Raw genomic sequence first — 15,904 nt, 5'->3', positions numbered from 1 at the left:
TTGTAATACATGAGCCAAAACATGCGAAACCTCGCCGTGCTCCTTTAGGAATTCAATGGATTTTATTTATGCAGAGTAATGGTAAGAGCATGAAAAGACAAATGACCAGACCGCTAAAATATTTTCCTACGTGAGCAACAAAAATCATGTGTTGATGAGTAAGCAGTGGTTGGATACTTTTACTTTACAAGGAGAACCAAACCCATCAGTTTTCAGATCTTTGCATGGATTGTAAACCATAAATACCACAGAAGGAGCCTGGAGATAGTCTGCCAGTTATTTCCCTCTCATACTGGTTTGAGATCAAAGCCTCTTTAAAGGCCCCCACCACCACCACCACCACCACCCTCCTCTGTCTCCTTGGCAACTTCCCCTATTGTTTAAATAAGACAGCAAAGAAAGGGTGAGTGACCACTTTCTTCTTTAAAAGAAAAAAGAAATACCACAATAAAATGTCTGCAGATTTTTTTGTTGAGCCCTTTACGAGTTGGATTCGAACCAAGCACAAGAACATTGGGTCGTTGCCCCCCCCCTTCATTTTGTCTTAAAGTGGTTTTCTCCGATTAGTTGGTATTGTTGTTGGGAAATTTAGTTTTTCTCTTTTTTTCTTTTTGTGTAATTTTTCCAATATTTTATCATTAGAAAGTGAAAAGTAAAAGGGAACAGAAAGAGGAAGATGGAAGGTGATGTTCAGCAGAGGTCGCAGGTCAGATTCAAACCCCGGACATTGTGGCTGCCTGGCGTTCAGTCCACAACATTTGATATATGTGACATTTATTACATGTCTGTCTATTGTAGAGGAGGAAACCTTCCTCTGTGGCTCTTCCTCCCATTTTTCCCTTGTTAAATAGTTTTTGGGGAGTTTTTCCTTATCTGAATCAAGTGGTAATAGAGAGTGACGTACGGTATTTTTAGATTGTAAAGCCCTCTGAAGCAAGTTTGTGATTAATGAGTATCGGCTGTATCGACTTTACTTTTTCTGTTAGTTGTCATTAGTGAGTAAAACATCACTTTCGGTGAGTACGTTTTGTCTGTTTTGCAAAAATGCAGTTTTGAAATAAATCTGATGTGAAGGAGATTGGACAGGAGGAATCCACAAGAGGAAGAGAGGAATGAAAGAGGAAGAAGAAAGAGGATGAGAGGAATCAAGAGATGACTTAGAGAGTTTGACTCCAGGCAGTAGGAGTTGATGAGGAGGAAATCCCTCTCCGCCTAAAGAGGCTTCCTCCGAGGGTCTTTAAAAACACATGGGGCTGCCCTGGATCTTCAGCTCAGGGATGATAGAAAACAGATTCCCCAGTATTACAGTTCGAATGTTGAATTCCTGAAGGATACACCGTATATGTCTTGGGGGGGAAAACAGAGCTTGCCACTTGAAAATTAAAGATGACTTATTGTATGTTAGTCTATAAAAGCGTGAAGCATTTTGTCATTCAAGGAGTGATCTAATACTGCCTTCACTTAGGAGGCATTGAAGTTTCTCTAACTTGGATAAAATAGCATGCTTTATTTTAAGTGTTTCTTCTAGTGTGATGTCTCTTGAGATTTATAATGACAAATGCCCAGTGCAAGTTCCCAGAGACCGAGGTGACGTCAGTTTCCTTTTTGCGTGACGAACAGCTAAACGTCCCAAAGGGAGAGCTGATGTCTGTTTTTGAAACAATTAAGTTGATCTGCTCTGTCTTCCTCTCTCTGCAGTGACTTGTCCATGCAGTGGGGTCAGCTTTCCAGACCTTACTCCTCCACTGACCGAAGCAGTTCCCTCGGCTCCATGGAGAGCTTGGACACGCCGACACCCACCGCGCAGCCGTACTCCGACTCCCATAATTCACCCGTGGACCCCACCCTCTTCAACAACAAGAGAGACTCTGCCTACAGCTCCTTCTCCGCCAGCTCAAACACATCCGACTACGCCACCGTGCCACTGAGGCCCGGTGAAGCCTGCTCCATGGATAACCTCCTCCAGAGCCTGGGGCCGGCTTGTCGAGGCTACCCGGGTGGCGACACCTCAGCCCTGGGGAGTTCAGCTGGCGAGGCCCCGGATGAGGCGCAGCTGATTGCGCACAAATCCAGATCGCTGACCAGGCCGCGGCCGAGGCCCGTCAAGGTGAAAGAGAGGCCTTCGTCTTGCTGTTACGAGGAGGAGCGGAGGGGAGGAGACTTTGAGATCATAAGAAATGGAGATGTAGGAGCGGGGAGAAAGATGAACCCTCCTCAACCTCCAACCAGAAAGGACAGTTTTAGGGCAACCCGGAGTCGCCCCAATGTCGCCAACAAACGTTGTGCTTCTGCTCCGATCGAAATTCCCAATGTTTCTTCGTACTATGACGAAAACAAGTCCTCTCCGAATGTTGAATCAGGAATTCACAACGGCTTCTCTGCGCCAGAAGAAGGCGACAAAACAGGAACTTTCAAAGAGGATACCTTGGACTCGCACTATAGCCAAAGACAGACTAAAGACATTATACATATCAGATGTGACACAAGTGATAATCAAGACCACAATTTAGAGACCACCTCAGATTATCTTTCTGACCAAGTGATAGCCTCCTTAGTCCCCATCACCTCCTCTCCTCCTGGCTCCTTACCCGCAGAATCCTCCCCGACCAAGCACCGGCACAGCGCTCCCGAGAAGCTCCTCGCCACACAGCTTCAGTTATTGCAGTTTGACAGTGACGGCTCCTCGTTGGAGCCTTGCAACCAGTCAAACCCTTCGGATTACAACCACGTCAATGCCCCATCAAACAAATGGGGAGGCAGCCGGTGTTCGACCCCAGGATCTGTGTTCTTGGAAGGGGACGGGGAAGATGGGGATTCAAATGCGAGGATGGAAGGGTTGGGTGTAAATGGCGAGTCCCTCTCCCCAATACAGCATCTTCACCCGTGGGGCCGCTCTGTGAGCGTACCAGGAGACCCCAGTGGATCATCAACCCAGGGAAGGTTGAGCTCCGACCAGATATTGGAGAAAGATTTTGAACCTCTTAGTGCTGCTGCCAGTATGGATACTTTACTGGAGGAGCAGAGAGTGGAAAGAGGAAGAGGTGGAGGGAAAAAAGAGGAGGATGTAGAGGGAGAGGCAGCTATGAAGAAGTCAAACTCGTCGAGGAACCATCGGCGTAACCGTCGCCGCAGTGAGCGATTTGCTACCAACCTCCGCAATGAGATCCAGAGGAAAAAGGCCCAGCTTCAGAGCAGCCGTGGCCCAGGGGGGTTGCTCTGTAGTGGGGAGACTGTCCAGGAGGAGGGTCCAGATCTCCATGAAGAGGAGACAGACGCAGGTGTGCCCGCCCAGGAAAGGAGTACCAAAGTTGCATTTGCCTCACCTGTAAGCCCCCAAGATCTCAGGACGACAGCACCAGTCGAGAAATCAAACCCTTCCACTGAATCAATCCACGATGCTTCGCCAACTCAGCCTCAGTCAACAACCTACACTCAAAACAACAACGTGTCCAGGTCTGTCCAGATTCTGGACCCAGGCGTGCCCAGTTTTGGTGTCGGCATCCGAGTCGTGGAAGAGCCAGCTCCTGCCGGCAAAGCCCGCCGCTGGCGTTGGACCCCCGAGCATAAACTCCAGCCAGAACCAGAACCAGAACCAGACCGACGGTGTAGAGTCCTGGGTGAGAGGGTGTTGGGGGTAACAGGGTCCCGGCATGGGGTTTGTGCTTTTACCTCCTCCTCCTACAGTCGCTCCTCTTCATGTTCTCGGATGGAAGAGACTGATATCCTTCCATTTGCAGATAGGATGAAGTTCTTCGAGGAGACAAGCAAAGGCGTGTCTGGGTCAAATGTTTTGAGTTTGTTCAGTCGTCGGCAGAAAAAACACCCCAACCACTCTGAGCAGCAGGGAGGGGAGCTCGGTCTGCACCCAAACCAAAGGAGATACTCCTACCAGGGGGGACTTCAGCAGCAGAGCTCCCTGCCAAACACCATGGAGACCAGGAGGCAGTCTGTTAGTACCAGCAGGGAGAGGCAGAAAGAGAAGGAGAGGGAACAGGTGAGGGAGAGGGAGAAGAGGGCAAGGGAACGGGAGGAGAGGTTGAGAGAATCGGAGAGGCAGCAGGAGAAGGAAAGGCAAGAGAGGGAATTAGAAACTGAGAGGGCAAAGCTGAGGGAGATTCAGCGGGAGAAGGAGCGAGAGGAGAGGGTGAGACAGTGGGAAAGGGAAAGCGAGAGGGAGCTTGAGCTAGAGAGAGAAAAAGAGATGGAGAGGGCCAGAGAGAAGGAACGACTCAAGGCAGAAAGAGAGAAAGAGCTGGAGAGGGAAAGAGAAAAGGAAAGGGAAGAAGAAGAAGCCCAGCTCGCCTCACATCACGAGTTTTACGGCAATTCTGCCATCAAAGAAAACCATCAAGACAGCTTCCACAACTTCCAGCCCAAGCCTCAGGCGTTCTCCCACAGCCAAACCCAGAATCAAGTCCCGCGGTCGGCTTTTTACCCGGTCAACAACACCTCTCAGCACCTGGGGAACCATCCACCTCAGCACCAGGGATACACAGCAAGGAGCTACACGCCTACAGAGGTAAGAGAGCGCTCACAAACACAAGCCTGTTCCTGTTACACCATTGGTGAAAGACACACTGTATTTATGAGGTTCATGAAGGAGTCAGGGGTTGCCAGGTTAGCTCTCAGCAGGAGTGTGTTGTCCTGGGATCTGGATTATAAACTGGACTTTGTCAGGTTTATAGACAAAGAGAGTGGGTCAGTCTCATTCTGGCTTCACGCATGTTCAGTGAGAGTCGGGCCGAAGCTTTAAAAACAGGCTGTAGGCGTTTTCTACTTATTTCTCAGATGGATTAAATCAAAACGTTCTTCTTATAAAAAGCTACTACAGTATGTGAAGGATATTTTATGGGACTATAGCATCTGGTGGAGGTCAGTGAAGTGTGGTGTACGTACAGTCCATTTATTTGGGCATCCATGTTTTATGCTGTATAGTAGTATATTTGATTTGTTTCTGTCCCGAATTCACAGGTTATATCTACTTTGTCCTGCACCCACTGTAAAACCACAAATTGTCATTTTACAAGTTGTTTTTTTTACACTGTTTTCAGTCTTTATGCTAAACTAAGCTACACACTTAACGGCTTAACAGATAACAAAGTGGTATCGATCTTCTCTTACATGAGCTACAGCCAAAACATTATTATCAACATTACTTATAACTTTATTTCTGTATTCAAGTAAAAGTCCCGAAAAAAGTCAAGGCATCAGTCCATATCGACATGTTAGAGGTTCTAACTACATCCATTAACAACTATGTTTACAAGCCTGCTGGCCTCAAAACCAATTTCCAGCAGCAGGCATGCTAAGCTAAATAACAGCCTGTGCCCCAGCAGCACTGAAACCAAGCAACGCCTTTCAGAGTGAAAGTTAAACTTTGCAGTGAAATCAGACTGTGGGTTTGGACCGAGCTGGAACAACCACTGGAGACTGAAAACTATCTTGGTTCTTTAAACCAGCACCAGAAAAGGGATTGAGTGGCCCCTCTTGGATGTTGGAGCTAAGTGGTCCACTTGGTCCAAGTACTCCGCGGCTGAATGGTTGGTTTGAAGTTGAACCTTGCGTCCCGCGTGTGGTGAAAGTCTGAAATTCTCATTGAAAATTCAGCGGATCACTGAAATAGTTCATGGAACTGAGGGAGATTGGGCAACAGCGGCGGACACTTGTGTAAGCGATAATAGCAGCTTTGGGTTACCTCTTTACCACAAATTGATTCAAGTTACTTGGCAGGGGGTGCAGCCCCTTCGTCCGAACTTAAGAAACTCCTGTGAACTTCAACCTATTAGTAACCTTATCGGTTAACGCTGAGCAAAGCCAAACTGACGTTTGTTTTGGACTAAATGCGTCTTCAGTTCAGCAGATATTTGGTCCAAACTGACACTGTGTTGTTGTTTTCGTGTGGGTTTTCGGCGCGCTTTAGCCTCGGGGGGGGGGCCTTGAACCCTGGCTTCCTCCATGTTGGGCTCCGTTTCAAATGAAAGGTTGTTAGCGTGATGCCACAGCGATAACCTCAAGCGTGGAATTTTTGTTTCATATCTGCTGCTGACGACGTTCCAATATCTTTAACAATAACAGATGTGTTGGATGGACTACAAAGCTGTGATAAGACCTTCTGCAGAGGCACACACACACACACACACATGGAAACGCACTTATCCAAAAGGAAACACACACCTATCAAGGTGTACATGTAAGAACAGTCTCACACGCATGATCCCATTTTGAATGAGGTACATTCAGCAACGTGTGTGCGTTCATATCATTTGGAAAGAGGAAGGAAACTGATTGTCAAAATAATATTATAATATTATAATAATATTATTATTCATGGTCTGTCACTCAGTTGGGCTCTCGCTGGAGAAGCACAGCTGCTTTTCAGAAATATTTGGAAATAGTTAAGTTGAATTGTTTTTGGCAAAAATTTAAGACTATTAGATTTGATTATTTTTTTTCACATCTCACCTCATTACATGAACATTAAATCTACACTTTGATGCAATTTGCCCTTTTCCCAGAGGACATTCATTTTATTTAGATCCCTGCGGAAAACATTTCGTGCGTGATGGTCATTATAATCAAAATGAAACACTTTCACAGTGCTCATTAATATATTGGATTTAAGGTGTATGTTTTGTTAGTCGGTTAAAGGGTTATTTAAAGATTTCGGTCGTTTTAGCAAAATGCCCCAGAAGTCTCTGCTCTACGCCAAGAAACAGTCCGGCGTTTGCCCAAGTATGGAAGCTTTAATTCCTGGTATTCACCAATAGAAGCCAGAAGAAGCCATGAATTACTTAATGCACTTTTTAAAGCCCAAGAGACAGTGACTTTAAATGAAGAACTGCCACATCCAGGTACTTGAGCTTATTATCAGTCGTTACCATTTAATGGATTTTGCGCTCTGTTTACAACAGGCGACGGCCAAATATGTTAAATTCATCCCACCTCTCCAACAGAAATACCAGCTGAAGGTTCAGGTTTGCATCACAGACGGTCAGAAAATATCTCTGCACAGGAATCAGTGTGTGTGTGTGTGTGCGTGTGTGTGCGTGTGCGGGGGCCCCACCGGTGTGTTTGTGCAGCCGATCCCTGCCTCTTGTGTGCGGATCTACTGGCTGCTTGTATCTCTGAGCGGTGATGAGAGTGCAATGAGTTCGTTCAGCATTCCACCGGTGGGGTAATAACCCAATGCATTGTACAGACGTATCCTGTGCCGCAGCCGTAATGAGTAAAACCTCGTATTAGTTCTTAGATCAACAACAAATAACTTTATCAGAAACTCTGGAAACAAAGCCGTCAGACTTCCTGCTGCTGCACTCGTTTCTTTTTCCTCTTTCTTTATCTGTCTGTCCTGGTGACTTGGGTTCAGTGGGAAGTTTTAGTCTTTTTCTATGAGGTTTTAGATGCTACAGGTCAATTTAAATGAGTTAAAAGAACGTCTGTGTTTGATAATGATAACAGTAGTGCTCACTGTAGCCACACAGATACTGGATTCTTTGGCCAACACTGATATTATTGATATTTGTGAGTTTAAAAAAACGATATATCGTCCACAGTAACTCTTTCAGTCTCCACATTGACCCACATACATTCACAATGACGTTTTGAAATATAAAATATACAAAATAATCATAACTTTTAACTGCATCCAGTGCAGTTGAAAGCTCGGGAAGAAGGCTATTGAGTGGACTGGATCATTCCGTCAAGATACAAAGTGGTAAACAGAAAGCGAAGCGTGGAGTGAAATAAAATACAAACACGACTGAGCTGTATTAAAATTTAAACGCAAGGATGCAACAAGATAAAGATAAAGCTGAAACAAGAAATGATTAATTGACAGAAAATTAATTGGCAACCATTTTGATAATCAATTAATTGCTGTTTTTAAGCAAAAATGCCAAAAACTTAACCGGTGCCACTTTCTCAAATGTGAATATTTGTTGGATTTTTTTAATCCAATTTGAATCAGTCGACATCAAAGACTATATGATAGAAAATAAAACAATTTTAGAGAAGAGAAGTCACAAATAACGTGTTTTTAAAGATATTGATATGAAGGTAAAGAGGCGGTTTACGGGTTTTTGGCATGAAATTGTTCAGATTCAGCAGAAAATGCCCCCACCCCATGAGCCTTATCACCACTGAAGTGTACTGCAGGGTGGAGGGACACACCCACTTCCCTTCAGCGTGAAAGTGTGCTGACCAACACTTTGCAGACCAGACTGAAGCCTTCCTTCATTCCTTTGCTGTTATTAACCGGCCTTAAATCTCTTCCACAGACGTATCCCGCCCGGCAACAGGAAACGACCAAGCTCAACAGGAAGTACAGCCTGACGGAGAGGTGAGCCACTTCCTTTCTCAACCACAGAGTGCAAACGCAGACGCACACATTCATATAAACGTCTCGTTTCTGACTTGATGATCTTCTAGATTTGTGACTCTGCCTCTCTGACATGGCAGCGCTGACACACACTCGCTCCATCTCTGTCTGATTGTCTCTAAGTGAGTCTCCAGAGACACTAGGTGGGGTCGGCCCATTGTGCACTGGCAGGCGGAAACCCCGCTCAGTCATGCCTGGCTGTGATTTGACTATAATGAGGTCTAAGTGTGCAGAGCAATCATCCATGCTTAAAATGTGACCATAATGATATGTGGTTGGGTGGTGATTCCTGTACGTTAGCATGCAGGGGGGCTTTCGGGACATGCATGGCTCGTAAAGGGGGGCCTCCACTCGTATTTGACCTGAGACAGAAACAGTTGACTGAGCCTGGGATGCAATAAGGGAAACACAGACTGTAATTTAACCACTTTCTCTAAAGGAAATGTTCTGCCACTCATCCGTCAAGGCTCTGAAAACCCAGCTGTGTCCGGTGAGCGGTGGGGTCCTACGTGAATACACTGAATACACAGTCACCGGCCAAAATTAAGAACAGTTTTCTTTACTTTGAATGAGAATTCTGGGTATTTTGTTATTTTTCTGTGCTCAAAAGGTGATTGCCAGTTTTTGACTTGTTTTAAACCATTTAATGAGGATTTTAATAATTGATATTGAAAGGGATCGTTCAGTGTGGGTTGCCAGATTCAGTCTATGAGAGGAATCATCTTTAGTTATTGATTATTAAGGGTTTAACACACATAACCAGCTAATCTGCTTTATAAGGGCATCGTTGGTTGAGTCTCCAAATGTTGAACTATTCCTTTAATGTTATAGCAAGATAGATAGACGGATTGATTTGTTCTGTATTTGTTTATTGACTCTGTCGCTCCATCACAGGGACTACCCAAGCTGGAGACGGGAGTCCAGACCACCAGAGAGCGTCAGTCAGCACCAGCAGCCCCCCCACCAGAGCCGATGGGGCAGCGCCGACCGCAACGGCTACGCGTTCGCTCCGCCGCCGGCTCCTCTTGCGCTCCGGGGGCGAGCCATGTCCGAAAATGACCTCCGCTTCGACAGCAGCCACCGCTGGTCGCCGTCGATTTCCGTAGCGACCAGTCAGACCCTGAGCGAGGTGGAGGAGGGAGCGGGCGGGGTCAGGGGAGGAGAAGCAGCAAGCACTGCCAGGCAAAACAGGAAGAAGACGCCGCCTCCCCCGAGACCGCCGCCCCCGAAGTGGGAGCAGTTCCACCGCAGGCGCGCATCTCACCACACCCTGTTCCCCTCCTCTCCCTCCTCCACCTCCTCCTCCTCTTCATCTACTGCTCCTCAAGCCATCCCTCCCTCCTTCGGCGCCGCAGACGGACACTATCCGACTCACTCCTCCTCATACATCCCTCCTGCTGATACGTCCAGGCAGAGGTCGTACAGTCTTCCCCCGGAGCGGCAGGAAGTGGCGGAGGGCTGCCCCCGCTGCAGCTGCCACCAAACCCAAACCCAGGAACACCCTTTCCCCCACGCCCCGTCCAATCAGGGCGAGGCTCAGTTTCAGGAGCGGTCCTTTACTGTTGCTCCACCCAGTCCTATGTTCTCCAGACGGTCCTTCAGACCGGTGGCCCCGCCCCAGAGAGAGAGGGAGGGGAACCTGAGGAGCTCGTACGGAGGACAGCAGGAGAGGGTGGAGTTTGTGTCGTCTCTACCGCCACCAACAGACACGAGCAGGTGAGACGGGAGGAAAATAACTATAAATGAGTAAATTAATTTCAACAGTTTGTTAATTGACACGTGTTATTTCTGTATTTGATTAATCGATCGTCTGTGTCTCTGCAGTTTCTCGGAGGTTTACGTCGGCCACGGTCCAGACCAGGACCGGATAACAGTGAAACCTCACAAGCAGCAGCACAACGTGAGACCTGGAGCCGAGTGGGAGAGATCCTCATCTCCCAGAGTTCATAGCGACACAGCACTTCCTCCTGAAATACAAAACGGAGGTGTTGGTGGGGTTTTCCCTCCTGAGTCCTACTTCACCATGGACTATGAGCAGCAGCAACAGCTCCGTATGAGCAGAGGCTTCCAGACCGAAGAGCGGCAGAAGATCCCAGAACCAGGAGCCGAATCCGAGACGACCCTCAGCCCGAGTCCCGTGCACAGCCTGGAGGCCGACCTGGACGTCCCGATGGAGACTGACATCGACGATTTCCAGGAGGAGGAGCTCCCGGCGGAGGCTGAGCCGATCACCAGCGAGCTCCCGTGCTTCGCGCTGCCGGTCACCGTCCTGGAGACGGACATCGACACCTTACCGGATTCTGAGGCCTCGCCGTCGCGCCGGACCAGGGCGGAGAGCGGCTCCCTGGAGGAGGAGCTGGAGACCGGGGAGAGCGGCAGAGAGAGGCTGAGCCTGGAGGAGCTGTTCCCCCAAAGCAGTGAAGGAGAGTCGGGCACGGAGAGCTGGAGAGGAGCCTACCAAACCATGGAGCCCAACACAGACAGCTTGGACAGGTGAGGAGGGAGGAGGAGGTGGAGTGTGTGTGTGTGTGTGTGTGTGTGTGTGTGTGTGTGTGTGTGTGTGTGTGTGTGTGTGTGTGTGTGTGTGCTGTGTGCCGTGCATTAATTACACACACCATTTGATTTGTACAAGACCTAACTGTTCTTGTCACTAATCTCATTCCTTCTTTCCCACAACCTTTCCAGAGCACCTCACTGCAGCCAGTTCTCTTTTCTTTTTTTGTTCTCTTTCGGATAACTTTACAAATGTTTTTTTTTTCTTTCTGCAGACACAGGTGCCAGATATGTAGCTGCTGCCAAACAGGACAAAAAGACGGGGCTCAGTTTAGATGATCAGTGGAAAACGACTCTATATTCTTTGTGTCTTCACAGATGTTTTTTGTTTTTCTCCTGATCATCTTCACTGTAAACTCCCGCAGTTTCGTCACGTCTTTGTCTTTCCTCTCGGCTTCTCGTCTTATTTATTTCCTTGTTTGGAGTTGAGATGTTTCCCACATGCCCCTTTGTTTTTCTTTTTGTGTCACACTTTGCCCGGATAATTGATTGCATCTCTTATTTATGTACTTTTGTAATCGCTGTATTTTACAGCCGTGTGTCTTGTTTCTTGTGTTTTTATCGTTGTGTAAATAAAATAAACTCCCCCCCCCCCAGGCGGTCTGGTGCGAGCTCCAGCTGTTCGTCCTACTACAGCACGTCTGCAGCCAAGGCTCAGCTCCTCTCGCAGATGAAGGACTTCACCGATAACAGAGAGAGGGACGACGACGAGCTCACGTACAAGGTAGCGCCGGCGGCTGCTGTCTCACCGCTTTGTCAGAGTTACCATGACACTTTGACAGACATGTGTTGCGTGTTGTTTTTCATTTTGTGGCGTTGAAACAATTCTCCGTTTGTGTCGAGCAGAGACAGCTGATGGAGAGCCTCCGCAAGAAGCTGGGCGTGCTGAGAGAAGCTCAGAGGGGGCTGCAGGAAGACATCAGAGCCAACGCTCAGCTGGGGGAGGAGGTGGGGAGACACTTGCCCTGACAGACGCACCTCACATACCGGCTCTATTGCTTCCTCATTAGTCTATTTTAAGAGCTGCAGCTGGTGTTTGTTTACTAATAGATGAACAACATTCATCATTTATTCTATAAAATATGAGAAAATAGAAAAACTCCAGTGAGTCCAAGGTCATAAAACTGAGAAAAGATTTTACAAGCTGATATTTCTGCTTGATAAACAACTTGAATGTTGAAAATTGTGACCAACACGTCGTACTGAACCGTGTCCCTGTCGGCGTCCTCAGGTGGAGAGCATGGTGGTGTCGGTGTGTAAGCCCAACGAGGTGGACAAGTTCCGCATGTTCATCGGCGACCTGGACAAGGTGGTCAGCCTGCTGCTGTCGCTGTCCGGGAGGCTGCTGAGAGTGGAGACCACGCTGGACACGCTGGACCCCGAGACGGAGCATCACGAGAGGGTGAGGAGGCGAGGGACAGAGGGAGAGTTAATACACAACGTTTGAAATTATCGTGAGCTTCATCTAATCTTGATGAAGACTTGCAGTCGCCACATCAACTAGGACTGAAATATTGATGATGTCAAGTGATCAAAGGGGGCAGAAGCCGGCACTTTATATAATACTAAGAATTCCAATATAGTAAGAATGGTTGTGATGATCAATAATAGGAGGGATTGAACGTTAAGAGACAAAAAAAGGGAAGATTAAAAGGTCTTTCAAGAAGAGTCAACAAACTCTCTCTCTCTCTCTCTCTCTCTCTCTGCGCTCTAGCTCCCCCTGCTGGAGAAGAAGCGTCAGCTCATGAGGCAGCTGTCGGAGGCCCAGGACCTGAAGGACCACGTTGACCGCAGAGAGCAGGCCGTCAGCCGGGTGCTGGCCCGCTGCCTGTCCCCCGAACAGCACAGAGACTACAGGTAGAAAAACACCACAACGCCATCATGCACTGTAGTGGAAGTAGAGACGCATGTTTTCTAATGTGTATCTCTTGTCTTCTTTCCTCCGCAGTCACTTTGTGAAGATGAAGGCCGCTCTGCTGGTGGAGCAGAGGCAGCTGGAGGACAAGATCCGGCTGGGGGAGGAGCAGCTGAGGGGGCTGAGGGAGAGTCTGGGGCTGGGGCTGGGAATGGGTATGGGGATGTCGATGGGATACGGACATTATTGACTTAAGATATGAAGAAGAAAGGTCCCATTTACTGTGTTCTGAATCAGTTTCAACGTCGAAACAAAAACGAAGACCAGACCAAACAGAGTTTAAACATACGGTCAAAAATGTTTGTTGAGTTTCTTGAAGGAAGTTCGACTTTTGATGCAATCCCACTCTCATATCTGAAGCTACAGCAAGCAGCTGATTAGCTTAGCTTAGCACAAAGCATGAAAACCAGGGGAAACAGCTAGCATGTCTCAGTCCAAAAGCTAAGAAAATCAGCCCAGGAGCACCTCTAAATGCTCAGTTTAACATGTGTATGTGCCAGACTCTTTGTTGGCTGGTCACAGTGACATCCTGGAGTCCTTATGCTAAGCTAAGCTAACCATCTCCTGGCTTTAGCTTCATATTGAGCATCCCAAAAATGTCCAAAACTGTTCCTCTTGAGGATTAGCAAAGATAACAGAGACCAAAAGAAGCACAAGTCCAGCGCCGGACACTAAGAAGAAGAAGAAGAAGAAGAAAGTTGGATCTGAGGAGCAGAACATGTTGTCTTCATCAACTCCAGACTTGAGAAATCAGATAAATCACCAGCTACAACAGAAACATATCGACGGCTCGTCTGCAGAGCTGTGATCGGAGAGCAGAGAGGACGTTTGACGGACGGAGAATGGCGACGATCGGATCGCGGAGATCCTTGTTTGTGAGAAACCCGAGTTAAAGACTGAAGCGATGTTTCCACACTACACCTTTCACCCTTTGCTTCACATTGTGTGCCTGAAACACGTACTGTAAAACTGTGCTCATGCCTTACCACACACTATGTTGCCAAAGACATTTTCGCTTGATGAATGTGTCAGTAAGACGCTGCTTATTTTTTAATTTTTTTTTTTGTTGTTGTTGTTGTTTTCTTTTGTATTTAAATCTCCTGGTTCAGAGAATCGAAGGAGAGCTCTTTTTGTTTTTCTCGGTGCTTCACACTAAGAAAGAGTTTCCGTTAACAACACTAAAGTTTAATGACATGCCGTTTGCAGCATTATTAACTGTCACTGGGAAGTTAGCTACATGTATAAAGTCTCTCGCTGACACCTGCATTCAGAAACACATATACTGTATTATCTAGCATCATATCACTTTGTATTCCTCGTTACTGTAACGTCTACGGCTGTAACATGTCTTACTGTGTGGAGTTTGACACTCCACCAACTCGTTATACTGTCACGTAATGATTGTTATGTACAGAAGACACTTGTGTTTATAATGTATACGATGTGTATATAATGAGTTTCCCTTTTTGAAGTGACTGGAATCGGTTGTAAAAGATGAACGAAAAGACCAGGGAGAGTCGAAGTTTACTGTATATTTAGATCGGGAATGAATCCTGAGGAGTTGCAGTTTTTTGTTGTTGAGCTTGTTCCAGTGTCCGGTGAAGTTTAAAAAAATGTTGTTTTGTTTTGTTTGTTTTTTTAACATTTTTGGCCCCGAACTCTGTCTGACATTTAAATCCTGAAGTTCATATTCACTGAAGACTGATGTTTGAGAGGAAAAAAAAAAAGTTTCTTACTGAGAGTTGGACGAGAAGCTGGACATCACGCTCAATATGAAGCTACATATTAGCTTAGCATAAAGAGTGGAATCAGGGGGAAACAGCTAGCCTGGCTCTGTTTAAGGGTTAAAGCTAAAGCTCACTAATTAACATGATATATTTTGCTTTAAAACTGCAACTAAAGATCATTTTTGTTATCATTAATCTGCTGATTATTTTCTTAACTTAATCGATTAATCGTTTGGTCTTTAAAACATCAGAAAAGATAATATTGGAAATACGTTTTCTTTGCATCAGCTCATCTATTAATTGTTACAGCTCACTCTTGTGCGTTTAATCCATTCAGAAACCAAAGTGTAAAAATGACAGTCAGGCTAGCTGTTTCCCTCTGTTTCCAGTCTTTATGCTAAGCTAAGCTAACTGGCTGCTTCTCGTCTTACTCTCAGCAAGATAGTGAATAAATTTTTATCCCAAAGTGCCAAACTGTTCCTTTAAAACTTGAGTTAAATAGTTTTTTGAAACTTGATCATTAACTTTACTGAAAAGGAATTTAAACACAAGGGCAGATTCCTGTCATTCGGGTTAATTATCCACCATCACACCCGTTCCATTAAACTTTAAATAACCGCTATCTGCACTTACCTCCCATGACGTCTTGTGATTTGTGATCTTGCCAAAGTCTCCCGAGCTTTAACCGCTATCCTAAACCGTGGGGCCGGGACAGAGTTCAGCTCCGCCTGTCTGAGTAAATCAAGTTTAAAAACACTGCAGCTCAACGAGTGATGGGAGGGATTTGGAAGAGGAAACGTGTATATTTTGGCTGTTGAAAGGTGAAGTTAAGTGAAAACACAGACACCTTTGTCATTTTCTGCGTTATCAGTGTCACTGGTTAACCGCTCTGTTCAGAAGCAACACATCTCCCGCTTTGAAGTTCATTAAAAGTTACAGTTTCACACTTGGTTTTTGTTCATTCCCTCAGTTTGTTTGTGAGGTGATTCCTGCTGTTCTAATACCAAACGACCCTGAACATGAGATACCTGTTAATTTTTGTTTTGTTTTGTACATACTATGTGTATTCTTGTATTATAACAGCCGTTTTCTAAACCGACTGGAAACTTATTGACTTGAGAGAGAGAAGAAGTTGCTTGTTGGACCAGTAACTGTAACTTTTTGTAACTGCAAAAACACTCATGTGAGAAAAAAGTACCATAAATAATAATAATAGTATTTTAAACTAGCTTTTCGTCTCCTGTTGTGATTTACACTCTCCTGGGTGAACGGTCTCTTTATGCTGCTTCAGTGTCCGGTGCTGACATGTATTCCCTTCGGGGGGGGGGGGGG

At 46.3% G+C, this 15,904-nt stretch overlaps 1 protein-coding gene across 1 annotated transcript; it reads left to right on the top strand.

Moving 5' to 3' along the window:
* The first annotated feature begins 3,082 nt into the window (after positions 1-3,082).
* LOC111233467 (protein Shroom4-like) lies at positions 3,083-13,035 on the top strand. The gene is made up of 10 exons (XM_022761289.1): positions 3,083-3,949; positions 3,995-4,519; positions 8,277-8,338; positions 9,272-10,093; positions 10,202-10,870; positions 11,528-11,654; positions 11,777-11,878; positions 12,162-12,332; positions 12,645-12,787; positions 12,879-13,035. Exons 1-10 carry the CDS (start codon positions 3,083-3,085, stop codon positions 13,033-13,035), a joined length of 3,645 nt encoding a protein of 1,214 aa, XP_022617010.1.
* Positions 13,036-15,904: the final 2,869 nt, after the last annotated feature.

The sequence above is a fragment of the Seriola dumerili genome, unplaced genomic scaffold (assembly GCF_002260705.1).
Source record: "Seriola dumerili isolate Sdu_G_001 unplaced genomic scaffold, Sdu_1.0 BDQW01000393.1, whole genome shotgun sequence".
In the NCBI taxonomy this organism is placed as follows: Eukaryota; Metazoa; Chordata; class Actinopteri; order Carangiformes; family Carangidae; genus Seriola; species Seriola dumerili.
The sequence above is the reverse complement of the archived record's forward strand: the minus strand, read 5'-3'. Positions and strand labels throughout refer to the sequence as shown.

Excerpts from the sequence above, each read along its gene's own strand:
- LOC111233467 (XM_022761289.1), top strand. The coding sequence starts at position 3,083 with ATGAAGAAGTCAAACTCGTCGAGGAACCATCGGCGTAACCGTCGCCGC. Across the intron at positions 4,520-8,276 it reads GGAGCTACACGCCTACAGAG|ACGTATCCCGCCCGGCAACA; the intron begins GTAAGAGAGCGC and ends TCTCTTCCACAG. Across the intron at positions 11,879-12,161 it reads ACGCTCAGCTGGGGGAGGAG|GTGGAGAGCATGGTGGTGTC; the intron begins GTGGGGAGACAC and ends CGGCGTCCTCAG.